The sequence below is a fragment of the Diabrotica undecimpunctata genome, chromosome 4, assembly GCF_040954645.1.
Source record: "Diabrotica undecimpunctata isolate CICGRU chromosome 4, icDiaUnde3, whole genome shotgun sequence".
In the NCBI taxonomy this organism is placed as follows: Eukaryota; Metazoa; Arthropoda; class Insecta; order Coleoptera; family Chrysomelidae; genus Diabrotica; species Diabrotica undecimpunctata.
The window spans coordinates 12,974,737-13,000,904 of NC_092806.1; the positions used below are offsets into that span (position 1 = coordinate 12,974,737).

The 26,168-nt window shown below is 32.2% G+C and overlaps 5 protein-coding genes across 5 annotated transcripts; 2 read left to right on the top strand and 3 right to left on the bottom strand.

Moving 5' to 3' along the window:
- Window positions 1-613: 613 nt before the first annotated feature.
- Window positions 614-8,032, bottom strand: Prp5 (pre-mRNA processing factor 5). Its single transcript, XM_072528915.1, has 2 exons — window positions 7,341-8,032; window positions 614-3,213 (listed from the first exon to the last, which is right to left on the bottom strand). The coding sequence occupies exons 1-2, from the start codon at window positions 7,878-7,880 to the stop codon at window positions 673-675; spliced, it is 3,081 nt and encodes a 1,026-aa protein (XP_072385016.1). The 5' UTR covers window positions 7,881-8,032; the 3' UTR covers window positions 614-672.
- Window positions 8,033-8,331: 299 nt separating this feature from the next.
- LOC140439184 (probable U3 small nucleolar RNA-associated protein 11) lies at window positions 8,332-9,204 on the top strand. Its single transcript, XM_072528923.1, has one exon. It carries the CDS (start codon window positions 8,446-8,448, stop codon window positions 9,151-9,153), a length of 708 nt encoding a protein of 235 aa, XP_072385024.1. The 5' UTR covers window positions 8,332-8,445; the 3' UTR covers window positions 9,154-9,204.
- Window positions 9,205-9,225: 21 nt separating this feature from the next.
- On the bottom strand, window positions 9,226-14,836 carry NANS (N-acetylneuraminic acid synthase). The gene is made up of 4 exons (XM_072528919.1): window positions 14,565-14,836; window positions 14,094-14,433; window positions 13,222-13,448; window positions 9,226-9,870 (listed from the first exon to the last, which is right to left on the bottom strand). The coding sequence occupies exons 1-4, from the start codon at window positions 14,673-14,675 to the stop codon at window positions 9,487-9,489; spliced, it is 1,062 nt and encodes a 353-aa protein (XP_072385020.1). The 5' UTR covers window positions 14,676-14,836; the 3' UTR covers window positions 9,226-9,486.
- Window positions 14,837-15,075: 239 nt separating this feature from the next.
- Window positions 15,076-25,837, top strand: LOC140439180 (poly(A) RNA polymerase gld-2 homolog A-like). The gene is made up of 8 exons (XM_072528918.1): window positions 15,076-15,159; window positions 15,220-15,454; window positions 15,608-15,862; window positions 16,637-16,808; window positions 21,823-22,123; window positions 22,236-22,404; window positions 25,044-25,316; window positions 25,375-25,837. The coding sequence occupies exons 2-8, from the start codon at window positions 15,307-15,309 to the stop codon at window positions 25,830-25,832; spliced, it is 1,776 nt and encodes a 591-aa protein (XP_072385019.1). The 5' UTR covers window positions 15,076-15,159; window positions 15,220-15,306; the 3' UTR covers window positions 25,833-25,837.
- EMC3 (ER membrane protein complex subunit 3) lies at window positions 20,205-21,205 on the bottom strand. The gene has a single exon (XM_072528922.1). The coding sequence runs from the start codon at window positions 21,038-21,040 to the stop codon at window positions 20,315-20,317; it is 726 nt and encodes a 241-aa protein (XP_072385023.1). The 5' UTR covers window positions 21,041-21,205; the 3' UTR covers window positions 20,205-20,314.
- Window positions 25,838-26,168: the final 331 nt, after the last annotated feature.

Below are 26,168 nucleotides of genomic sequence, written 5' to 3' on the forward strand. Positions count from 1 at the left end.
ATTTTTTAAAACTATGGTATACAGCAAACCACTGGAATTTTCCCTTTTAAAAATATTTTGTTTCCTTTCAAGTAATAATATTACGAAATATTGGTAGATTTACTTTCTATTTGATGATTTTCGTTACTACATTGAATGCTCCGTTTTATCCCTACTCGTTCATTATAGTATGTTGTTTTGCTTTCTTTGTGATTATTTAATCAAAACGAGGTACAGGCAGATGTAGAAATTAATCATAGAGTAAAATCCCACTGCAGGAGTACTACGTTCATAACGTAATTAATCACAATCGCCTTCTTCAAGTGCCATCTCCGCGGCGGAGGTTGGCAATCATCATAGCTATTCAAACTTTTGAGACGGCTGCTCTGAAAAGTTCTTTTGATGTACATCCGTACCACTCTCTCAGGTTGCGCAGTCATGACATTCTACGCCTCCCTAATCACATTCGTACATACATTCAAAATTTGGCGATTACAGACGATGAACGCCAATGCTAATCAGTTACATCACTCAAAGAAGGATTTGATACAAATGAAAACTAAATAAAAATGAAGATATCTATAAACTGATACTGGGGACACAGGTTTCATTCATCATTTATTGAAATAATGAGTCAATATTTGTAAAAATCTATTTTATTCTTACAATACACATATTTTACAAAAAAAGTATTTATACAACCTTATACCTAGCTTTGTTAAATGTATGATGACCTGCAGTTTGTAGTTTGAGTAATTCCTCTTTAATCAAGCGTGTAATTTCAGCCTTTGCCTTTGATACAGCCATATCAGAAGTACTCTCAATGGCAAGATATAGTTTGCGTTCTCCATCAGGAGGATTTTTGCCAGTGGGTACATATGTACCTCGAACAGTAATGCCTGCCTCTGAGTATTCCGAAATTTGTGCTAGAGCTTCTTTAGATGTGACTCTCCATCTTGCTTGTTGAGGGAAATCATTAATTTCCAGTTCCTCTTCGTATTTTCTAAATGTTTGATCATCATCCATGTTCCGGTCTTCATCATCATCATCTTTAGGTTGATAATTCAGTTTGGTGTTAAGTTTAGCAGCAAGTTGCTCAGCTACTGTTTTAGGTGTTATAGCTGGCTGAGGACCACGGCCTTTAAGTATAGATTCAGCTGCTTGCTGGGTTGCAAATTTAGTATCCAGAATGACACTCTTTGATAAATTGATCTTCGAAGCTAATCTCTTGGCCAGTTCAAGTTTATCTACAGCTGTTACACCAACACCAAGGGCATTTGGATTAACAATACCAATGGGAGCTTTGATTTCTTTAACAGTTCTTTTAGTAGCAAACATACTTTCAATTTGTTGATCAATGTCATGTTCCAAATCTTCATCATCACTATCTGCTAAACCTAAAGCAGCTTTTTGGAATTTCTTCTTTTCATTTACAGCTGCAGCTTCAGATTCGTCAAATTTAAACCCTTTTCCACTGAAGCCTCCACCAGTGTGTACTTTCTTTCCTTCAGATTCAAGCTTGGTTTTATAATTTTCCCATAAAGTCCTCATACTTTCTGGAACAGGTACTGAAGCCAATTCAAAAGCTTTTATAAGATCTCCAGCATATCTGGCTTGTTCAGGAGTTATGAAAGTAAAAGCAAATCCCTTGTTTCCAGCTCTGCCAGTCCTTCCACATCGATGAACATAATCTTCATAATGGTTTGGACAGTCATAATTTACAACTAAAATTAATTGTTTAACATCTAAGCCTCTAGCTGCTACAGATGTAGCAACAAGTAATTTTACCTTGCCGTTTTTGAAGTCAACAATTGTTGAATCCCTGTCGAATTGATCTATACCACCATGCAAGCTCATGCAGTTGTATGCGGCTCTCATCAGTTCCTTTAATAAAATATCAGCATTTTCTTGTTTGTCTACAAAAACAATTATGCTTCCAAGTTCTTGATAAATCCCAAGTAATTCGAGGAGTTTTAAAAACTTTTGATCCTCATCCAAGATAACAACATGTTGTTCTACATCTTTACAAACAACAGATCTTCCCCCGACTTGTACCTCTATCGGCTTTTGCAATATTCTTCTTGCTAATGCTTCCATTTGTCGGGGAAAGGTAGCACTGAACATTACAGTTTGACGGTCAGGCCTAACATTATCTATAATTCTCATTACTTGAGGTTCAAAACCCATGTCGAACATTCTATCAGCCTCGTCCAATACTATATAAGTAACTCTTCTCAAGTTGGTAACTTTGCCGCTGTTGGCAGCCAACATATCAATCATTCTACCAGGAGTACAAACAATAATTTCAGCACCTCGCTTTAATTCTGCTATTTGTTCAGATATTCCAGTACCACCATAGACACAAACTGCATGTAAGTTTAAACTCTTGGTGAACTTCTTTATATCCTTCCCAATTTGCATACAGAGCTCTCTAGTTGGAGTCATGATGATAGCAATAGGTCCATCTGTATCTTCCAATGGGGGCTGATCAAGAATATGTCTAAACATTGGTAGAAGGAAGGCCAATGTCTTACCGCTACCAGTTTTAGCAATACCTATTAAGTCTCTTCCAGACATAATTGCAGGAATAGCTTGGGCTTGAATTGGTGTTGGTTTTTCAAAGTTTAACTTTTTAAGAATATTCAATTCTTTTGTTGAAACCCCACATTGAGCCCATGTTCTAATTGGTTTGGGACAACCTTTTCCTTTCACTCTTATACCTTCCAATTCTTCTTTATATGCTTCCACTTCTTCGTGAGTCATTTTGGCAATCTCAGGCACTTCGACATAAAAGTTTTTTCTAAAAGAAATATAAACTATGTTATTGTGGTCGATTCTAGCCAATTCCTTTTTCTGTTTGTTTGCTATATTTGCGGCAGTATCTTTGAGATCTTCTTGCTCCTCTTCCGAAGAATACTCCAGTCCATCTTGATTCTGTTCCATTAATTCCCCCTTTTTGACATTACCTTTTGATTTAGCAACTCCAGTTACTATAACTAAAGCACCTTTCTTCTGGGTAGCTTCTCCAGGTTTTTTGGTAACATCAATTTTGTTTATTTTGCGAACTTCAGCCTGGACCTCTTTCATATATTCATCCAGGGTATCAACTTCATCTTCTGCTTTAACTTCCGCCTTCACAGTCACCTCCACAGGTGTGGAACTAACTGATGGTGGTTCAGAAGCATCATTAAACTGGGAATCAGCAGAAGATTTAGTTTCTTCTTTAATTTCCATCTAAAAAAAAAGAATTTGTAGTAAAAGATGAAGTAGTAATCAAATACTGCAAGATAAATGTTCAGAGATTTTTCCAATCAATAGTTTGCAAATAATTCTAAGGTTCTATACATTTTCACTATATATTTATATTACTTACAGTATGACAAGTGGCTGGTCATTTGCACGTAAATAAAAAGAAGTTTCATGAGAGATATAGAATAGACTTGTAGTAATGATTGTTCTGAATGCGGTGTTGCCGCGTAAAAAATTTAGTTGTAATTATTAAGAAAATTATTATTTCAGACAATATTTACACAAAGGTTATGATTGATTTTAAATTTAACCTTGTAGAATATAAAAGTAATATACAGTTAAAACCTCACATCAAACCAAAAAATTGTTATTCTTAGTCACTAAATAATCCATCCTTCTTCTTATAGTGCCGTGCACCTATAGTGCTTTGGCGAATTATCTTAAGGCCAGACGTCTGTCTTTTACGGCATGCAAAAGATCGCCAGTGTTATTTATGCCTGTCCAGTTCTTTATGTTTCATAGCCACGATATTTGTTTGCGACCGACTCCCCGCTTGCCTTTAATCTTTCCCTGTTCTCAATTTTTCGTACCTTGATCAAATTGAGTAGTTCTCTCTCAGTATTTGCCTTTCTTAAGACTTCTTCGTTTCTTACCCTATCTGTCCATGGTATGCGGAACATTCTTCGCAACGTCCACATTTCGAAGGCCTCCAACTTATTAATGGAAGGTACTCTTAACGTCCATGTTTCCATGCCGTATAACAATATGGACCATACATAGCATTTAACCATCCATAACCATAAATATCTTCATCAGAATCAGTTTGCTGCGTCGTCATCCAAGTCAAAGTTCTTTTGACACAAAGCTATCATCAATTGAAACGACTTTATCAGAAATTTTTTTCATTCTTTGACAGAAAATGTATCAAAAAACATATAAAATAATTCCATAACGTCATTTAATTTGAACCTGACATTTCTTGCGCCGGCGAAATTTTTAAGGACAGCCCAAACTAGTTAAGGGGGTATGTTCACGCCGCAGTTAAAATGAGTGGCATTCAAATAAACAAACGTTTTACAATTGTTTGAGTAGATGGCAGCACATACATCATATTCTAATATTTTAATTTTCCCAAAATTTAATTCTCTGAACAGCGACATTGTTGCCAGCTATGCAACAGGTACTGGAACTTAAGATCTGTACAGTTCGCTTTCAATCAGCAGTCTTCTTCAATGTAAGATGATATTAGTTGAAGCTTTGGTTGAAGTTTCACCAATTTTAATTTTCGCATTGGATCATTCGATATAATGTTTGTATCCTGTTGTTGTTTATGTACCTTTGCGGTTAAGTTTACCTTTGCTGTTTTAATTTTAAGTGTTGTTTTTTTAGTTTTATAAACATTTTAAATAGTGTAGTCGTATTGTTTCCTAATATCGATTGACTGAATATTTTTTAACAATTCTAAGTATTGAAAATAGATGTAAACACTAAAAAGTGTATTTATCCTACGATAAATATTATTTTTAATTAATTTCAAATGTTTACTGATTTTTCAAATTAAAATTAAACACAATAGGAAAAGCTAATGTAATATAAACAAAATTTTACTAATCTCTCTAATAAATAACAAACACTTTTTTATAATAATTTGATGACCATGGTACTTTCAACAAAAGAGGCTTTTTGATAAGTACTTAAGATAAGAGTAAATTCGCACTAATAGATACAAAACGTTCATTCATTTGGAAATATTTTATTACTTATTTATCTGTTCAAAAATATTTATTTCAAACCAATACAGAAATTTGCAATTTTTTGAAATACAAGTAAATAATGATCAAAAAAGGGATTATGCTAATTATCAATTGAATGATGATTGAGTTACTATTTATTTATAAGAGCAATATTTCTAAGATATCTAAAATATATAAGTCAGTTGAAAAACAGCGTCACTACAATAACATTGTTTTTTTTTTTTCATATCAAATGTCAACAGGGGAAGTTTTTTACCTCAGAAAATTTCACAATTTCATCTCATTTCTAATTATTACTCAAGTAAATTTCAATAATTTTTTTCACTTTAAAATGAAAAAGGAAATACTTATTTAAATGTACTGGCAAAAATTAATCGATCATTACATAATATTGTTTTGTCTATAAAAATTAAATATGCCAAAAAGTGAATAAAACGTAAAGGGTATAAAAGGGTAAAGGGAATAAAAGGTAAAGGTAGAGGGGGCAAAAATATTGTTAGACAGGAAATGCCATTTTGAGAGGCCACATAAACAAGGAAAAAGAGTCTCTTTCTTTGTTTAAGAAATCAAATTTAGGTTATGTTATTGTTTGTCCCAACTGTCACGTGAAAGCTTATTTATATTGAAGTTTTTTTAACAATTGTATCACATTTTAGACTATTATCGTTATTATTTAATTAAAACTTTCTCGTCTAAGTCACACCCTGAAAAATATTTTATAGCTACTGTTTTACGACCTTATAAAAAAACATGAAATATTTTTCTAATTAAAACAATCATTATATTAAAATTTTCAAACTTTGTACTAATTCCATTAGATAAATTAGAACCCCTACACCACTGTATGATTATTGTCAAGTGTCGTAAAATTTAAATTTGGCGCCTTTGCATTTCCGGATATGTCCGTCATATTAAGAGGCCACTTTTATGAATTTTGGTCTCCTTTTCATAACGATTAGATTCCCTCTTTTGTATTTTTGCTCGATGGATAAGCCCCACGTGACATGCTAGAGCTTATGTAATCGATGCATTATGTAAAAACCATTATAGTCCCCCAGTAAACATTTCGAGACATTCGGGTCTCAAAACTTTCAACCACGATTATATAACGTCACGGTGCCAAGGATAAAAATGGTATAATTGTATTGTTAAGACACTGTGGCGTTATAGATAATCATTAAAGATCAAACGAGGCCAAAATTTTTACTGGAAATACCGCTTTGCTAAATAAAACCCGTGATTCATATTTCCATAGTTACTGCACAACCCTTAGACAAGGAAAGAGAGTTCTCTTTCCTTGTCTAAGGCATAACCCACAGACAATTGGATAACCACAAAACTTGTTTTCAATGTTTTGTAGATTTTTCTTAAATTTGCCAAACACGCATCTGTCACCATTTAATACATCATTGCTGCCTTCTATAAAACACGTGAACTAATATTCCCATTTACTAAGTGAAAGCCGAACTAATTTCTCACTACCAAAATTACAACTGATTACGGTAATATCAACAAAATCCCTAGTTTGCAGCCCGAGCCCTTCAATTAAAATATTCAAATTTGAAAATTTATTTAAAAAAACTATCTTTATATAAATTGGTACCATTTTTTGAGATGGGGGCTACATATTCGTATTTAGCGAAATATTTATGTAAGATAGAATAGTTTTCAAGTATCCACCCTTTCATGCAAACAGAAAGTACCCAGCTGCTGGATTAATCAAGATATTCTCTTAATGTAAAGAACTAACACAGTGATGTTTTAAATGTATATAAATAATAAAAACAAATCAGTTCTCTACGATTCTAAACCTTATAAATTCCTTAAAAATAATTACCATAGCCTTCCTAGTAATATGCTCACTAATGATTCTACTGCAGATTCAGCATTCAGCTAATCATATTGCAGATTTTTGCACAATATTAGTCATATTTTCAACATACTTTCTTAAAAAACGTATATACTTCTTATCTAAACCAATTCATATAATTGAGCTCTCTAATTTTAGATGTTCTTCCAGAACTTTAAGAGAAATGTCAGGTTTTTAGTTCAGTTTCATCATACACTCATTCACATTCATATACAAGACTGAGTACATTTAATTGTTTTTTGGCTGAGTATTATCAATGTTGTTAACTGTCATTTGATTTGTCATTATCTAAATTTAGGATACTTTTATTCTCATGTTGTTACTATATTATTTTTCTCAATTTTATTTACTGTTTATGTTTATACATACCTTTGTGGATAAATTTGTTTTTATAATGTTTTTGTTGTTTAGTTAAACTAATTTAAATTTTGTAAATAATTACTTCTATTTTATAATGGGGTCATACCCGATAGAAATATATTTTTTACCTTATCATTTTTCTCTTCATCTTCAGAATCATCTTCCAGTGACCACTTTTTGATAATAGTTTCTGTATCTGGTTCAGATTTTACTTTACTGGCTTCTTTCTTTAAATTCTCCTGTTCCTTTTTCTTTCTCTCAGCTCTCCATCTTTCTATTCGTTCTCGTCTTTTAACCATTTCCATTTCCAACTTCTTTTGTTCTTCCTCTTTATCCAGGTTAGCCGGATCAAAAGATAATCCAGTATCATCTACTTTGGGCTTTTCCTTTGATCTAGATCGTGATTTTCTTCTTGAAATTTTTTCGACCCTTCTTTCCTTATCTCTACGATCTCTATCACGTTCTCTTTCTCTGCTGTAAGACCTTCGTTCTCGATCCCTTTCTCGTCTTTCTCTGGATCTAGATCTACTTCTTCGACGTGGGTCTCTGGATTCCCTGGATCGGCTTCTTCTATATCGGGACGATTTTGATCTATCTTTACTTTTTGATCTCGACCTCCTTCTTTTTCTTTCAGGCGTTCTACTTCGATCTCTGCTTCGCCGCACCATATTTTAAAAATTTATGAGTAATAATACAAATTTCTAAAGTTCAGACAGTTCTTTCTCTTTCAATAAAAATATCAAAACGTATATATTATGCGTCTATATTCGTTGGGTATATATTTATTTTATTAACCTAACCTCAACCTCTTTTCTTCTTAAAAAGAATCGGCGATCTAAATCGTACGCCTCAGAAATCGATTTTTTTTAACATTATGCAGCTAATTCCCTTTATTTGCTAAACTAAATTATTTTATTCAGCCTTTTTTAAATTTAGAACTATTTTTTTATTAAATTTTTTTTTTATATATTTAAATTTAAATAATTTAAATTTAAAGATTTGTCATATTATTTATTTTCAAATCACATTATTATCTATTCTGTAATCAAATTGATATTTCGATTATTAGTTTATTTTAATTTTCGATTAAAATGTAGAAATGTAATTGACATTTGACTTTGACAGTGACAATATTTTGATTAAGTGAGATTCTGATTTATAATTTTAAAACACGTGAAATTGAAATGTTTTAAAGGTTTACAGTATTTGTTTAATTAGGACAAACGTGTAAACATGTCGGTTTGGAAGAAAGCTGCGAAGGCAAATCAAAAAACCCACAGAGAACGTCATCAACCTGAAGAACGATCCCATTTAGGCCTCCTTGAAAAGAAAAAAGACTATGTGCTCCGTGCAAAGGATTTCAATGAAAAGAAAGCTACTATAAAACTTCTTCGTAAAAGGGCCTTAAACAAAAACCCCGATGAATTCTACCACCACATGATTAATTCAAAAATTGAAGATGGAACACACACTGAGATTGAAAAAGATGATGAGTGTTCACCAGAACAATTGATGTTAATGCGAACACAAGATTTAAAATATATAACTACGAAGAAAACTCAAGAGCTCAAAAAAATAGAAAAGTTGCAGTCCCAACTCCATTTATCCAGTATAGACTTTTCTAAAAATAATAAACACACATTTTTTGATAAGGAAAAGAAAAAAGAAGCTTCGAACAGAACATTGAAGATGTTGATGGAGAAAGAACTTCCTGATATTAGTGAGGATGTATTATTAAAATCAGCCAGGAAGACACAAGCATTGTACAAGGAATTAGCGAAGAGGATAGATAGAGAAAGGGAACTATCAGTAGTTCAACAAAAACTTGAGGTGAAACGTGCCTTAGAGAATAAAAAAGGAGTGTTACCACCTAAGCGGGTCAGGAGAGGTAATAAAGATAGTGCTCCGGTCTATGTGTGGAAATATGAAAGAAAAAAATAGCAATTTTCTAAATATATATGTTGTATATTTTTAGTAAAAAAGTTTATAAAAATATAAAATGATATTTTTTTTTACACTGTATCCTTTTCTTCATTTACTTTTCATGTTTATCACATGTGTCATCAATTTTTTCCACAGCCTGTATTTTAATGCAATTAGGAGGAAATTAAAACTTTGGAGTTGGAATGAAGCCAAAATCTATAAAAAGGTCTGGCAGTTATCAAATAAAAATCAGTGAACAATAAACAAGATGTTGCATCAATAAAATGAAGAATAGAGTACATAGTATACATTTTTTTATGTACTATGAGTAGAGTAGAAGGATATCATAGTTCACAATGCAAAATACTTAATAGACAGGTTTTCAAAATCTGTTAATAAAACTGGTTCATCTTCATGACCATCCACAACCAATATTTTTCCAACCACATCATTTAAAAGGGCACCATCTAACCCTTTTGGTTCAGCCACCTTCACATTTAAATCTTCTAACCTCAATTTGTGACCTTTTTGCAAATTGGTGCTATATACTAAAGACTTTCCAAGTTTCTCATAGCAAGCTTTTTCAGATTCCTGCAATTTTTTAATAGGAACTCCCATGGCTAATTCAATAGCTCTAATGTTATGAATTAAAGTCTGCAATTCAGTGGGATTTAAAGAACAGCTATGGTCGGATCCTTTTTGATTTTTATCCAATGTGATGTGTCTTTCTATAATCTGAAAATTAAAAGATCATAAATTGAACTCCATCTAACATTTTGAAATTATACAAATGGATAATAATAGAACATTTAAAAATTTCCTAAAATGTTAATATACATTTTTTCTGATCTCGAACATGACATAAACGGAAGACAGATAATAGCATATACATATAAAGTAATGAGACTAGGCAGAAAAAAAAGTAGCAAAACTGAACATAGGGGAGACTAGGGGAATTTTGTGCATCTAAGGGAAAATACTTACAAAAAGTTTCCTATGTGCAAACAAACTTTCATAATTTAGCTACTGAAACTTGTATCTATTGGGAACGTTATTCCCATAAAAAATAGGATTAAAGTTTAACGGATTTTGAAGAAAATAATTTACTTTAAAAAACTGTCATTGCGTGGTATTCCCCCAACTAAGGGGTAATTCTGCGTTCTACGCGGTATTTTCAATTGCGCTGGAGACAGTTCTGCATTCAGCGAACAAATTTGTAGGGTTGCATACCTAAGTCACGACGCAAAATTCACCAAGTTGTGCTCTGTGAAAAACCGAGTTCTTGTGAGTGACGTGAAATCGACTCCCTCCTCGCCCTCTGATTCTTCTTCATACTCTCACGGACAGCGGTGATGTTTTCGGTAGATCTTGCGTTTCGTCGACGTACGGCTAGTGATTGATTATTTACTGAACCAATGTATGTAAATTATAAAACAGTTTTATCATTTGCATGTGTTGTTTTAGGCTACATCCATCCATGGTGATTTGGCATTCAATATTAGCAGACATAAGAATATTAGAAGGGACCTATAGCAAGTTAATAGTTGAGACAGTTAAAGTCTCAGCTAAAGATGAGAAGATTAGCAATTAACTGTAGCAAAACAAAATTTATGAGATGTACAGGGTGTCCCAAATTGGTATGTTTTGCAGGGTATACCGAAAACTAAAGGAAATAAAAAAAAAAGTAGTTAAGAGGCCATCATTTCTTTTTTTGTTAAAGTAACGATTACTCAATCACATTATCAATAGCTCCCCACATTAGCGAGATACAGGGCGAATATTGAAAAATGTCGATAACGACAAGGTTATATAATCTTTATTAAGAAAAATTTTAAAAAACTTTATTGGAACTTTTGATATATAGGGGAGCACGGGGCACCTTGAATCATTGTTCGTATTTCAAATTCTGGCAGGTAAATGAGAACCTGTTACGGTCGACACCAGAACTAGTCATCTTTGTTTCGTAAAGTTTGGACGCGGCTGAGGGAATTGTGTTTTTGTGTGACAAAACTAAAGTTCATTCGTTTACCAAATTCCCATCAGTAAACTTGAGCACGTGTTGATATTCGCCGTCTCATTCGTCGAGAGGCTATTAAATATAATTTATTACCTTAAGCGAGACAGATTCGCATGTTCCAGATCTCAACTTGCCAGCATTTTAAATTCAAATTGTATCGTGTTGATTTTTAAGTTAATATATTGTGTTATATTTATGTTATAGTTATTGTTAAGTTATTTACTGGTCGTGTTATTTTTTAGAGTTTAGTTTAATTGTGATATAATGATTAAATTTCAAGAAATTCTTACACTAACAGTTTCAAAAGTAAATATTTTTAAAAATCATATGATACATAGGTCGTACATCAGTACGACCCTGTTTGGCTTACACGTGGTTCTATAAAAATCCTTACTTTGCAGATGGAACACGAGTATTTAATCTGGACCAAACAGACACATGCACAGTTCACAAGCCTCTGATATTATGCGACAATCACGGAAGTCATTTATCAGTGGAGGCACTTAATTTGTGCAAAGAAAATGGAGTAACTTTTCCACCACATTGCACCGATAAATTGCAACTGTTAGACGTTGGAGTGTTTAAGCCATTCAAAACGTATTACAATGCTGCAATAGATACTTGGATGATGCAGCATCCTAGACAAACTGGTTTTGTAGAGATTGCTCACGAGAGAGGAATGACTCCATCAAACATCACTGCTGCTTTTAAGAAAACATGAATTCTACGATTTGTTTGACCTATATAAGATCGGTGGCAGTCTGCACAAGGAATTTCATATACTCCGTGTTGTTCATTTGGAATGTTGTCTTTGATTGATCGGACAAGAGATGAAAGTTGTTGTTGGGGGGTATCTAAATATAGTCTTTATTCCTTTTTATTTAAGAAGTTTGTCGATTTTGCCAGTGACACCTTTGACGTAAGAAAGAAAAGCTGTCGTATGATGAAGGTCTGAGTCTTTGGGTTGAGATTGAGTGGGAGATTGATGTCTGTGGATGCTCCTATTGATGTGATTTTCACGGTAAACGTTTTGGATGATGGTTTGGTTTAAACTAGAGAGATCAGCGGGTCTACTTGCATCATCGCAAAGGCGTATTGATCTGGAGACAAGGGTATTAATGACTGAATTAATTTGTGAAGGTGGATGATGAGAGTTGGCATGCAAGTTACGACTAGAAAGGGTGGGTTTTCGATGAAGAGAGTAATGAAATCTTTGAGATTGGTTTTTCTTTATGATAACGTCGAGAAACGGTACAGATTAACAGTTTCTACCTCCATGGTGAACTGGATACCAGGATGTATACCATTCAGATCGATCTTAAAAGACAGCAAAGCATCCCTGCCAAAGGGCCAAATGACGAATGTATCGTCAACATATCGTAGTTAATATGTGAATTTGAGCATTGATGTGGATAGTGCTCGGAGTCTTTTATAAAGATATTGGCAATTACTGGAGATAGTGGGGAGCCCATTGGGGCACCATTTATTTGTCTGTAGAATTAATTTTGGAAGATGAAATAAGTGTTAGACATATGTTTATTGAGAGATAAGTAGTCTTGCTGGATACTGTATTTAGTTTTCAGAATGTTTAGAGTTTCGTCTATAGGAATGTTTATATAAAGAGTGAAACGATATCGAAACTTACTAGAATGTCTATACGTAGAACTTTAATTTAAATAACTAGGAACCATGATAAATGGTGATAATGACTGAAGTATTAAGACAGCTGAGAGAATCCAAGTACCTACCTACCTAGAGCATGATGTACTATATGTATAATCGATGTCACAGAAAGTAAGAGAATAAAGTAGGCGACAAAGATGAAGGTGTATTATTTTTTTCTCTGGAAGTGGTTTTTCTACATCAGTCGAACTGCAGCCTATTGATGTCCCTACTTGGGACATAGAAGCTTGAGATGACTCATAATGTAAATATTTATAGAAACATTAAAATGTTTGTCCACCTTGCTAGACTTTTACGTATATAATTGGACTTTATAACTTTCCCTCATTATCAAATATATTGTAGCGAATATATAAGATAAGAAAAGTATATAATTCACATTTTACCTTTGCACCCAAAGCTACAGCTGCTGCTGTTATATGAGTACCAAGCTCATGTCCGGAATAACCAACGAAAACGTCGGAAAAGTGCTCCTTGTATAAATTTATAACACTTAGATTTATATCAGCGACGGGTGTAGGATATGATGATACACAATGCAGAAGAGCAAAGTTTTTATGGTATTTCGATACAATTTTGTAGATAGCCTCGACTGTTTCGAATGACTGCATACCTGAAACAAAATACAGAATGTATCAGACAAAAACATTATTTATTGATAATATTTTTCTTAGAGCTTATAAAATTGAAATAGTGCTTTAAAAGAGTGAGATAGTTTTATTTATAATCGTAATTGAAATATTTTACAACAAATTAAAATTTACTAGAATTAGTCCGAGTCACAGATTTGGTCCCTAAAAACCAGACGAACAAGTTGAATTTTACTGAAAATGTCAATTTTGGGACTCCAAAAATGATGCAATAAAATTTCCCCCGGGCTTCCTCCTAAGTAGGGTAGAATGAAAAAAATCGATTTACCAAAATTTATTTACATAGTAAAAGTTGAATAGACGTTTCCAGCTTCCAGCAGCATCCCACGCTTTTATATCCCAACTGGCATTTCAAACAGTTTTAATAAACTATTTCAGAAATTTCAAAAAAACAAACTCTTAATATTAATATCCATTTGGTGGAGGAATGGTGTGCACGATGGTCAAAAAGATTGACGCGGCAAATTGGAAATGGTTGGCAGTTAGACATGAACGACAGATGAAACAAATTACAAACTTGGAAAATTCGAAGCACTTCAGCTTTATTACCACTGACTTCTCAGAAATACATATAACTGTAATAACATTCTCGATACTTCAAGACTTACCCGTCGATATGATTAAAAATAATCCACTTCGTGCAGCTCTCTCAATCAATATAAAATTATTAGCATCCCCAGATCCAATTTTAATAAACGGCACGCCACTGTTGATTAAAAACTCAAGAGATTTCATATCCATAGCTGAAGCACTCAATAAAATATCAATCGATTTTGCAAATGTTTGTAGCTCCGTAAATTGTTCTTCGCTAAATTCCAAATACTCTTTATGTTCGCCGTAAGTCGTTCCAAATGAATTTGGGGAGCTGTATGGTCTACGTAAAGCACCATGATTAAATTTCTCCGTTAGTGTTGTTTTCTGTAACTTTGCACAGTCTGCACCACAGTCCTAAAAATATTAACAAATCGTAGAAAGTAATTTACATATAACTGACAAAATAGTAAGTATATATGAGAAAAACTGCTAAAAATTAAGAAAACGATTTTTTATTCATCTAGCGACTTCATTTTTAATTTTACCTTTGCTATTTTTATTAGCTTTTTTGCTGTTGCTAAGCACCCTTGATGATTTTGTCCAATTTCAGCAATAACAAACGTTTTCGAATTTTGTAAATATTTTGTAAAATCCATTATGAACAGTAAAATAAATTTAATCTAATCTTCTGAGAACATAAAACAAACAGTTAATTTAATATCCAATTATTAAATAAATATTAATTAGTTTTATTGGAATTTAAAAGATGGTCTTGTACAAATGGTTTATTATCTATCAGCTGGTTAAATACCAAACACCAGAAAAGACAACTTTACAACAACTGATTTAATAGCAATAATTATATGTTAAAAATACAATATAACTGCTTTAAAACTTTCTACGATAGCTGAATATTTACAATAAAATCAAAAATTTTAAATTTACGTTTCAATTATTTTTTCACATATTTTTTTTGTTCATGGTTGGTAGCACTGATTACAAGCGCAACCGCTTTGGCGGTATCACTCAATTTTTTCTTTCTCGAAAATGGTGCTAATATAAATGTCACAAAAAAGTTTATATTCGCGTAATAGGTCATTTGAGTTCCAGTAGGGATATTATTCAAAATATATAAATATGGTATAAATTATAGTTTACACGAAAAAACAAACAAGTCTAAAATAATTGGTGTATTTTTAGTAGTATTTATTTTCGGCCAGAATTTTTTTGGTGATCAAAAAACAAACTTGTTGATGAGTTGAAACCGTTTTTTTTATTGATATAGAAATGGAGCCTCAAGTTATGACAAATAATAAGTTAAATATACTCTCAGACACTATGTTTTATGATATTCTCGCCAAAAAATCTTACCCATTAAATAACTATAGGAAACACTCCGAGAAAGATAAGTTGGAAGTGTTAAATAATAATAAAGGTGAGTTTGTATTAATAAAACAGTCAAAATTAACGTTCTAAAAAACATTCTGTACTTTCCCATATTAAAATCAGCCTCAAATATGACTATGATAAGTCATATTAATGACTAATGTATCTTAGGATAATAAAATATTATTTATATGGATTTTAGAACTTATTAAATTAGAATCAGATATGGGAAATTTAGAGGTAATAAATCCAAATGTTACATTCGTTAGTTTTCCACTAACTATGATGCCTCCTCCTCCCCACAAAATTGTCAATTATAATAACAATAAGGTAAAGCAGTACCACCCTAGAGACTCCCCTAGGCAACGAGATAATTATAGACCTATATCCCCCAAAGGATATGACAGTGATGAAAGCTGTACCTCTTATTCTTCAAGAGAAACACCTCCAGAAAGCAGTAAGTATATTAATGTATTATGTGTGTAGATCTCTAATATGTATTTAATAATGAATTTATTAGACATAAGTAGAGGTGATATAATACCTTAGAAAAAAACTAAATAACTGAAATTAGTGGTCTGTTTACTGCTGTTACTAAGAGTTTAACTTCTTGATTAACATTTTAACAAATATATATTACTTGCCTATGATTACTGGATTCAAATATATCATTTAAATATAATTTCTCACTTAAGAGTGTTACTGAATTTGCAGGATTAAAAAAAACATCCAATTCCCTTGAATGTTCAAAATATTCAATATGAAAATAGATATATTATGGACAAACACCACAAAGAATTGATTTAATTCTTTAAAACATTATTAAAACCGTTCTATATAGGATAGATTACTGATAGACAGATTTCTGAGGTTTAGTAGATCAAGTTTCATAGATTTTTTATAATATTTGATATTAAATTTAAAATTGAAAAAAGGATAATATTTTTTACCTTTTTCCATTTTTTAATGAATGCGATATATTCCTTTTTTTTATTTCTTTATTTTTTTGAGTTTGTTGATGATTACACAGCACAAGTGGTACAATATATGACTATTCTAAATAATATTTACTACAAGAGAAGTATTTTCTAATAAATATGAAGATTAGAAGATACAGGAAACATTGAATTGTTCTTTCAGTTTGTCATTAAATACTATTTCTCAATATTTTTACTTTACTGTTTCAGAGCACCCATCAATGCTCTCTATTATTTTCTTCTTTTTTTTCAAGGGGTAAAACCTACCAATTTAAGAAGTTCTGTGAATAGAGTTGATGAACAAACTGTAGTAGTAGGAAAATATTGTCATAATTCTCCAAGTGTTTACCATTCATCTAATGTTCATTATCAAGTACAACATAATCACAGTACACACAACAGTAATGGACATTACAACAAAAACAGGTAACAGTTGAAGTCAATGTGTTTCCTGTTATGTGTCTTGGCAAAATGCTTTAGAGTAGGTCAAAGTAAATGAGTTTTGTTTAAATTGATATTTCTGTTTAAAAGTAATTTGATATGAACTACTGAATATTATTATTATTGTAAATTATTTCTCTCTAAATTATAGATATATTATATTTCTATATTTTACTATTACCAACAGTTCATACACATATAAGGGCCAATATTTCATTAACTAGGACTGCTATTTTTTCCAAAAGCAGCTGAGTAATTCCATGTCAAGTTATCACAGTTTAAAACTTTTTTTATTTGTGTGACATTTTGCGTACTTTATTTTGCTTTTTACAATTCTTTAATACAAATTTCTATTCAGATATTTAGAATTTTGATCACTGTAAAATAAGAACATGCTTCATTACTAAAGATGAGCAAATATGCACAAAAAAATTAAGGAAATATGCACATTATATATGCAAGTATTATCAAAATATGTAAAAAATACAAATATGCCAACAGTTTTTTATTGAAATGCTGAATATGAAGACTTGGATTGAAGAATCCTTCGTCAAAAGAATTTCTGATTGAATTGGTAGTAAATAATATTTGCTGATTTTAAAACTCTTTATTTTATGTAGCACAATTACAAAAATACTTTGTTACTAAATTTATTTAACTAAAATTAATTTTATTCGTTATTTTTGTGCTATATACCAAGAGAGTTTTATGTAGAATGCAAATAAGTTACAAGCTGACTGAGATTAGTGCCTGGCTTGAGACGCGAATATGTAATCCCTTATCTCAGCTCCAATACAACAATTTTTAGGAAGCAGTAAACTGCCAGTTTAAACAGCTTTTAATGAACTTTCATAAAGTGAGTTACTTCTTAACATAATTTCAGCAATAAACCATGTTTTGTCATATATTTTCGAAGAAAATTTATAAATAAGAAAATAAAATTAAAAGATTTATTACCTTTTGAATAAGGAAAATAGTTAATCCCAATAGCATTTAAAGCCTGTTCAAAATGAACTAATCTGAAACTACAGTTGAGTTCATGGTTCTTTACCTATGCGTCATCATTTAAAGCATATGAAATAAGTCGGAAATCTACTCAATGCGACAGCAAGCATCAGAAAGTGGCTAGTACTACAAAAAATTTGATGTTATCAAATAAATAGAATGTAAAATGTTAGTTTTAGTGTCTACTGAGTCTAGACCATTCATTAAAATAACATGTGTCTTTACTTAATAACAGGCGGTAGCTGGTTTGTCTTTAGTTTCATGCATGGAAGACAATGATGCTTGATGCTAGATAAAAAATATGTGTTTTTTACGCACAGGTAAACTAAACTGTATATATTTTAAAACACATTTTGAAAGTTTTTTTTTTCACCACTAAATACACTAGTAGCCGTTTCAAAATTGTAGCCCTACTACATCATGTTAAATTGAAAATTTGACATGAAAAGTGAATTTTCTAGCATTCAAATGGAAAGTTATGCTTAAAACAAATTCAAGATATTTTACTCCTTATTTTTGCTGAGAATATTCTTGTTGGTAATAAAAAATGAGTGTGTAAAAAAATTTGAGACAAATCTAAGCGTTTCAATTAATAATTTATTCACTCAACCAGCTCTTGTTTATTATATTTTGTAGATTGTTTTTGACAAGTAGCCCCGATAAATAATATATGTTCCCTTTTTTCAGCATCAAAAAAGGATATGTTTAAAAAATCACAATATCCTGAGCTTAATTCAAATAATATCAATTTAAATAAAAGTTTTTTATCTAAATGTGTTGTGTTTGTTAAGTTCTTCTTTTAAGTTTGCATGTCTTTTGTGTTTTGTCCATTGTTTATTATTTGCTTAAGCTTCTTTTTCCTTATAATTTTTATTTAAGTTGTTAATATCTCAATCTTTTATATCTGTTGCTTTGTGATAATTATATAGACATTTGGGATGTATAGTACACAGAAATAAGCAAAAAACCCTGTTTAGCTTAAAAAATGCCATTTTTTTCGGTTTTTTGCTTACCATTAAAGGTATTTGAGGTAAAATTTGGCAATACATATTTTAAATCCCAAATCTGAACATCTGTGGGCTCAGCCAATCAGAAATGTGTCCCAGGTGTGAGGAAAGAGAAAGGACAACCAAACACTTTGTGGGCGACTGTCCAGCCTTTGCTAACTGGAGGCTACAATGGTTCCACTCTCACTAAACAACCCTTAAAGAGGTAATGACAGGGAGCAAGCTTGAGAGGCTTGCCAGTTTTATCAAGCAGATCGGACATCTAAAATGGAGTCATGGGAACCCCTAATAGGGATAGATCGTTCTAAAGATCATTAGGAGGAAACTAATAGTGCAAGGACAATGAGCTCGAGACCTGTGTTAATCAACGGAAGAGCAGCCCTTAGCAAAAAAATTGGCAATTTTAAAAACAAAAGTATTAGCAAATATCATTTTTAATGAATATTCCTTTTATTTGTATATAAAGAGTATGTCAATACAAAAGCAGAGATGTAGAATTTATAATATTAATCGCTTTTGAACTTCCATTTTTATGTTAAAATCCCTTCAAGTGTTATCATCGAATGGCCTTAACTCCAACGAAGTAAATCCATTTTTTTGTTATACCAAGTTTTAAACATTTTTTCAAGATAATAATTGTCTGTTACACTAAGTTTGAAACCCATTTTTTTAACATAGGTGTCTACTATAACAGTAGTGTGTATGTTTTAAACATTTTTAAAACATATTGCTACAGTGTTATATTAAATTTTAAACATTTTTCTTATGCAGAAGTGTCTATTATGTTAGTTTTTCAACATAAGTGTCTCATGTGAACATGAAATCTTTCTCCACTGTTTCAGTTCTTGGCTTAATTTCCTTTCAGTTTTTGTACGATCAACATGACCAAAACTTGTAATATCCCTGTTAACTCGAAGAAACATAGTTTGCTATCTTCGGTATTTTTTCCATGCACACAAATTTTTGTGAGAGTTTGCTAATTCATGAATTTCAGTCTTTATTTGATTAGACAGTAATATAGAGGGGAGATGTTGCAATATACCAGATTTCTTAAAATTTATATAAATATTTTCTTTTCCTAGAATTTGTTTGACCAATATTGGGTCTGATTATTCTTAGATTTGTTCTCTGATGATATTCCAAGTATTTCAATTGAAATATCGCTGATAATACTAGCTATATTTCTTCAAATCACAATGGAACTGCCTTCCATATTAAAAATAATAATTGTTTATTATTTTTTCCCTGATGCACTGTTGAACAGCCAAAATTTGATTCTTTGTGGTTATCTCTCAGATTTTAGTTTTATTTCTCTTTTTGGCTTACCACCAACTATTACCTTGCAGTTAAGGATAATTAAAACAATATATAATTAAAAAAACAATGTAATTGTCTACCATCTACCAATACATCAAAAAACAAAAAAAAAATGCATTTTACTATAATTTTAACAATAAATAATTATAATTTAAGTAATCTCTATAATATATCTTTTTCAACGTCTGCCATCTTCCACTGATGTTCTGTGATTTCCAAGGCTTCCCACTCTGCTTTAAATGGCACTTTTGGATCAGCAGGCATTCCAGATGCAGCTCCAGTCATCTGCATCTGTTCTTGCATTTGTTTACTTTGATCAGCAGCATTATTTTCTCCCAATACCAATGTATATATGCTTCTTAAACCAAAAACGTTCAGGAAATACCAAGAAGCTGATGATACCCAACTTGCATCTAAATGTGACAGTTCTATTCCTCTTTGCAACATAGATTTGAATCTTAGGGTTAGTGGAAATGGTACTTTTGTGGTTATAAAGCCAGAAAACATCCAATTGATCCAACCTCCGATCACTATCATAGGTAGGACATTTGTGAGATTACCTTTGAGCATATCTGTCATCATTGTTGGATCAGTCATCATGTTTTGGGTCACCGCGGGGCGTTTTTGCATTAAATACCCATCCTCTTTGTTGAAGGCTTGCTTTCTGATTAAAAAGGAATTCTTTGGAATATAACCACAATTTTCTCTCAAAGCCCTGGCCCTTAAAAGAAGCTGGGAGTCGGCTAACTGCTGGAGTTCAATCTTCTTTTGACTAGACAGTAATATAGAAGCGTAATGTCTTAATATACCAGTTAGGAATGTAATAACTACAATTGGTAAAAACACCCAAAAACGAATCTGGGGATCTACGATTAAGTCCGCACCCATCTTTGACGTCCCTTTACTTTTTATTCAAAGAGTACGCTTTTAATCTCCTTTAATTCTTCCAAATTTATGGTAAATTGAGTAATTATTAGTTAATTTTTTATTTAGAACATTTTTATTGATTCACTACTTCTGGAACCTAACCTGTTAAAAATGTGACAAGTGTCATATGTACAAATAGACTTATACATTGAATGTATTCAGTCACATTCGACAAAGAAATGAAATTCGTTTTTTAAAGGAAAAAATGGTTAAACATCTTTATATTCGCATGAAATAATATATTCCAGTTTTAACATCTGTATTGATTGGTCTAATCTATTCGGCTATGTGGCGTTTCAATATTATGTACTATCTTTAATGTAGGCTACAATTTGTGTTTAAAATACCTTTATTTTAATAAATTTTAATTAACATCTAATTAAGAATTAAAATAAATTTGTTCACTTTTTTTATCTTGATCAAATTAGAGGTACAAAATCTCTTCAATGAGAGGAAAAAAGGATGGGATGAAACCTAAAAAACACTTCTTATAGTATAATTCGATTCTTCCTATAGTAGAATAACATACATTTGTTTTCCTGATATTGATAACTGCGTCTCCTAAACGAACTATGAACTAAGGCTATAGCAGTCTTCATTATTCCAAACTACTAGGTATGCAACCAGTTTGGCATTTTCTAAGTAGCCTTTTTCGATACGTAAGAAAATTGCTACAACGGCACTTAAAGAAGAGGAAGCAACACATTATTTTATCTATCGTTTATGTTGTCAATTCTTTTTAGATACTATACCAACAGTAACAATAATAACCACAATTCCAACTCCAACGGCCGTCAAAAATATAACAGTCACTCGAAAAATAATATGGATACGATGATAAAGAGGGCGCACGGATTAGTGGAACGATTTAAATCTCGCGCGGAAATGTTGAAAATAGAACCCAATCCGCCTGGATTGTCTAGCGGAGGACCATGGGACCAACTTAATCAAGAAATTTGGGATCTTTTTAATAATAGGGCGCAAAAAGAGAAAACGTACGACATGAAAATTAACTTATGGAAAGATTTATTTTTATATATAAGGGTGAGTAGTTTAAAATATTATTGTAAGGGTAAAGATGTATTTTTAAAAATATTCGTGCAAATAACTTGTTATAACTTATAACGTGTATCATGTAGAATAATTTCCATTTCAGAAGTGTTTAAGCAGTTACGGTTTGTTTATGGTCGGATCCACCATGTCGGGATTCGGTTTGGAAAGTAGTGACATCGATATGTGCTTGCTAACGAAACCTTTTGCGAACGATCCTCGATTGGATTCTCTACACCATCTGGATGCGATCCGTGAACTTCTAGTCAAAAATGGTAGGTACCTTTTTCCTATATCGCTTGTTGGTCCAGACGTCAGAGAGTTGAACCCTAAAAATTATACGAACAAGCTGAATTCTGCCAAGAATATTAATTTTAAGACCCCCAAAAAAAAAAGATGCAAAAAAATTTACCACTTTTTCCCCCGGGCTTCTTCCTAAAACCGCCTCGTAAGGGGATAAAAACGCATAAAATCGATTTACCAAGAGTCTGTACGCCGCAGGAAAAAATGTTTTAAATAAAAATTAAAAATTGTAAATTCAATATGACTATGGAATAAATTAATATACCATAAAAATTGGTCGAGTTGCCAGTTAGTTCCTGTAAAACATACGAGTACGTCGTCTACGTATCTCCACCAATATAAAAACTGTTTGAATATGCGATGTTTTGAAATTTTTGTCTCTAGATGATCCATAAAACTGTGTGTCATGGAAATCTAGATGTTAACGTGAAGTTATTCAACGATATTTACGATATGGAACAGATTCTAAAAGCCTTCTTCTTAAAGTTCCATCTCCTATCGGAGGTTGGATATCATAACGGCTATGGTCACTTTGTTAGCTACTGCTCTGAAAAGTTGTAGTGAACTACAGTTAAACCATTCTCTAAGATTCTTCAGCCAGGAGATGCGTCTTCTTCCTATGCTTCTTCTTCCTTGGATCCTTCCTTGCATAATTAATTCTCAGCAGCTCATATTTTTCTCCTCTGGTTATGTGACCCAAATACTCTAGTTTTCTTCTTTTTATGCTGTTCATAATTTCTAACTCCTTATTTAGACGTCGTAGTACCTCAGCATTGGTAATCCTTTGAACCCACTGAATTTTTAATATTCTTCTGTAACACCACATTTCGAACGCTTCTATTTTTCTTATGTGTTGTTTCTTAAATGTCCAAGCTTCCATTCCGTATAGTAAGATAGAAAATATGTAAATAAGAAAAAATTCTAAAAGCCATACGTCGCTTATCAGACTATCGAAAACAATACGTGCGAAATTTTGCTAAAACCAGAGGCTAGTAAGATATACCAATGTATAACCCTTTTTTGATGTAGCTAGAAAGATCACCAATGATATACTGCAAACGGCAGCTAAGCTTGACTTTTATTTAATTTTATTTGATTTTATTTAATTTCATTTACTTTATTTTATATAAGTATCTTATAAAAATTATCCAAATCGATCCAGTCGTACTCGTGTTGTTGTAGAAAAAATATATTCTTCTTCTTAACATGCCATACACCAAAGTGCGTAGGCGACTATCTCATTACTAGAATTCTGTTCTTGGCGGCGTGACACAGCTCGCCTGTATTGTGTATTCCTGTCCATTCTTTAATATTTCTTAACCAGGATAATTGTTTGCGGCCGGCTCCTCTCCTACCTTCGATCTTCCCTTGTAGGATTAACTGTGGTATTTCATATTTTGCTCCTCTCAATATGTGCCCAAGGTAACCAATCTTGCGTTTTTTAATTAATTTAAAGAGTTCTCTTTTCACGCCGGCTCTCTTAAGGACGTCATCGTTCCGAACTCTATCCACCCAAGGTATGCGCATCATTCTTCTTAATGACCACATTTCAAATGCTTCAAGTTTGTTGATAGATGTTTTTTTCAAAGTCCACGTTTCCATGCCATAAAGCAAGATGGACCATATGTAGCACTTGACCATACTTGACCTAAAAATATATTGTATAGGTAAAATTATAATAAGTGTAATGTATGTGTATTATGTATATTACGGGTTCCTATACCCGTCTCGATTTTTCGCGTCACGCTAAATAGGATTTTGAATCCGTCCAAAACATAAGAAGTATTCACTCCAAAATTGTATAAAGTAAATTGGGAACTTTTCCAAATCAAAGTTAGGTGAAAAGAAAAGATTTTTTGAAAAATAAACGAATGCACGTCTAGGTCATCGTTTCGCACTCTACGAGTGACTGCAACGATGTTGCGAAGAGTTCGTGAATGTCACTTACACTTCCCGTTTGCACAAACTCGCTGCAGTCACTCGCGGGTTGCGTAACGAAGCTGAACGTGCATACGAAGCCACTCTAAAGTCTTAACATTCTTAACCTCATTGCCTAAAATCATTGATAAAACAAAAATTACTAAAAAAAATTTTTTTTTAGATTCATAAAAAAATTGTCTCCATAGAAGTTTCTACCTTTTTTGTTTCTTGAAAGTTTTTTTTTAAAGGCTTTATTTTGGACTCTTTAAATAAAATTTTATATATAATTTGTTTAAGTAATTAAAAAAAAAAAAAACAATTGGCACTCGATTTCAAAACTTGTACAATCAATGTCAAAGTTGTACAATATTTGCAAGATATGTAATAAGAAATGTAAATTTCAACGATGCTTCCTCCCCCAAAATGGCTACTGAAAAATTGTTTAATTTATAAGGTTTATCGTTAGGTAATAACTTTGTTAGGAATAAAAATTTTATAGTTTTGTTTTGAAATTCGTTCTGCTGGTAATTTTTCATGAATTTAAAAAAGTTGTCCTATGATCATTTTTAACCATTCTTTAAACTATACAGTAATAAATCATTCAACTCTTCAACTGACGTTTCGATTTCCACTTCGGAAATCCCTTTCGGAATTTTTCGGCTTTCAGGATTAAATTTCATATTTATTTTAGAGGTGACTGCAGATCCGGAGTTAATATTGGCCAAAGTTCCTATTTTGAAGTTCAAAGATAAAGAAACAGGATTTGAAATCGACTTAAACTGTAATAACGCCGTGGGAATTCGAAATACTCATCTCTTATATAGTTACGCCCGTCTTGATTGGAGAGTCCGTCCTTTGGTGATTATTGTGAAAATATGGGCCCAATCAAATAATATCAACGATGCCAAGAATATGACGGTGTCAAGTTACTCGTGGGCTTTGATGGTTATACATTACTTGCAGCGTAAGTAACTGAGTAGTTCGTTGAGGGCAAATTTTCTGAATTTTTTTTTCAATTTTAGGTGGAGTAGTTCCCCCAGTTCTGCCCTGCTTGCACGGATTGATCCCCGACAAGTTCAACTCTTTTCCGGAAAATCACTCAATGGATGTCCAAGAAGAACTTCCCACGATCAAAGATTTCCAATCGGACAACACCCTAAATCTGGCGGAACTTCTGATCGGCTTCTTCAGGTATTACACCAATTACGATTTCAACCACTACGCCATATCGGTACGGACCGGCTCCAGTCTACCCATAGATGAGTGTAGATTCACGAAAGCCCCGAAAAACGATCCACACCAGTGGAAATTTCTATGCATCGAAGAACCGTTTGATCATACGAATACAGCTCGTTCGGTGTTTGATTTGGAATCGTTCAAGCTCATTAAAAACATCATTACGGCCTCGTACGAAATACTCGTTAATACGAAAAATCTTTCTAGCATTCTCCCCGTGAACGGAAAATCGGAAGTAAGATGATACAGCGAAAGTTTTGATCAAATTCTTTTTTACTGAAGTAAACTCCTGCAGATCCTTAATTTACTATTGGAGTCAATTTTCCTATTAATTTTTATTTTCTCAAGTTATTTCCTATGATAATAGTTTTTAATTCTGATAGAGTTCTCTTAAGATTCATTTAATTCTTATGGTGTAGTGTGTTTTTGTCTATTCTTGATATATAATTGTATCATCACCTTCCGCTACATTCTACACTTATTATTTCGAGGCTTCTGATTCAAATTTCTATGTTTTTGTTTTGCTTTGTATGTGCCATTCATTTGTTTGTTTGTATTTTATAAGAATTGTTTGAAGCTT

What these genes read in the sequence shown, in the direction of transcription:
- NANS (XM_072528919.1), bottom strand. Translation starts at nt 14,675, where the DNA reads ATGGATTTTACAAAATATTTACAAAATTCGAAAACGTTTGTTATTGCT. An exon ending in ATTTTTAATCATATCGACGG is followed by an intron (nt 13,449 to 14,093) that starts GTAAGTCTTGAA and finishes ATTTTGTTTCAG; the next exon opens with GTATGCAGTCATTCGAAACA. An exon ending in CTGTAGCTTTGGGTGCAAAG is followed by an intron (nt 9,871 to 13,221) that starts GTAAAATGTGAA and finishes TTTAATTTTCAG; the next exon opens with ATTATAGAAAGACACATCAC.
- EMC3 (XM_072528922.1), bottom strand. Translation starts at nt 21,040, where the DNA reads ATGGGTGCGGACTTAATCGTAGATCCCCAGATTCGTTTTTGGGTGTTT.
- LOC140439184 (XM_072528923.1), top strand. Translation starts at nt 8,446, where the DNA reads ATGTCGGTTTGGAAGAAAGCTGCGAAGGCAAATCAAAAAACCCACAGA.
- Prp5 (XM_072528915.1), bottom strand. Translation starts at nt 7,880, where the DNA reads ATGGTGCGGCGAAGCAGAGATCGAAGTAGAACGCCTGAAAGAAAAAGA. An exon ending in ATGAAGAGAAAAATGATAAG is followed by an intron (nt 3,214 to 7,340) that starts GTAAAAAATATA and finishes CTTTTTTTTTAG; the next exon opens with ATGGAAATTAAAGAAGAAAC.
- LOC140439180 (XM_072528918.1), top strand. Translation starts at nt 15,307, where the DNA reads ATGGAGCCTCAAGTTATGACAAATAATAAGTTAAATATACTCTCAGAC. An exon ending in AGTGTTAAATAATAATAAAG is followed by an intron (nt 15,455 to 15,607) that starts GTGAGTTTGTAT and finishes TATGGATTTTAG; the next exon opens with AACTTATTAAATTAGAATCA. An exon ending in GGTTATACATTACTTGCAGC is followed by an intron (nt 25,317 to 25,374) that starts GTAAGTAACTGA and finishes TTTCAATTTTAG; the next exon opens with GTGGAGTAGTTCCCCCAGTT.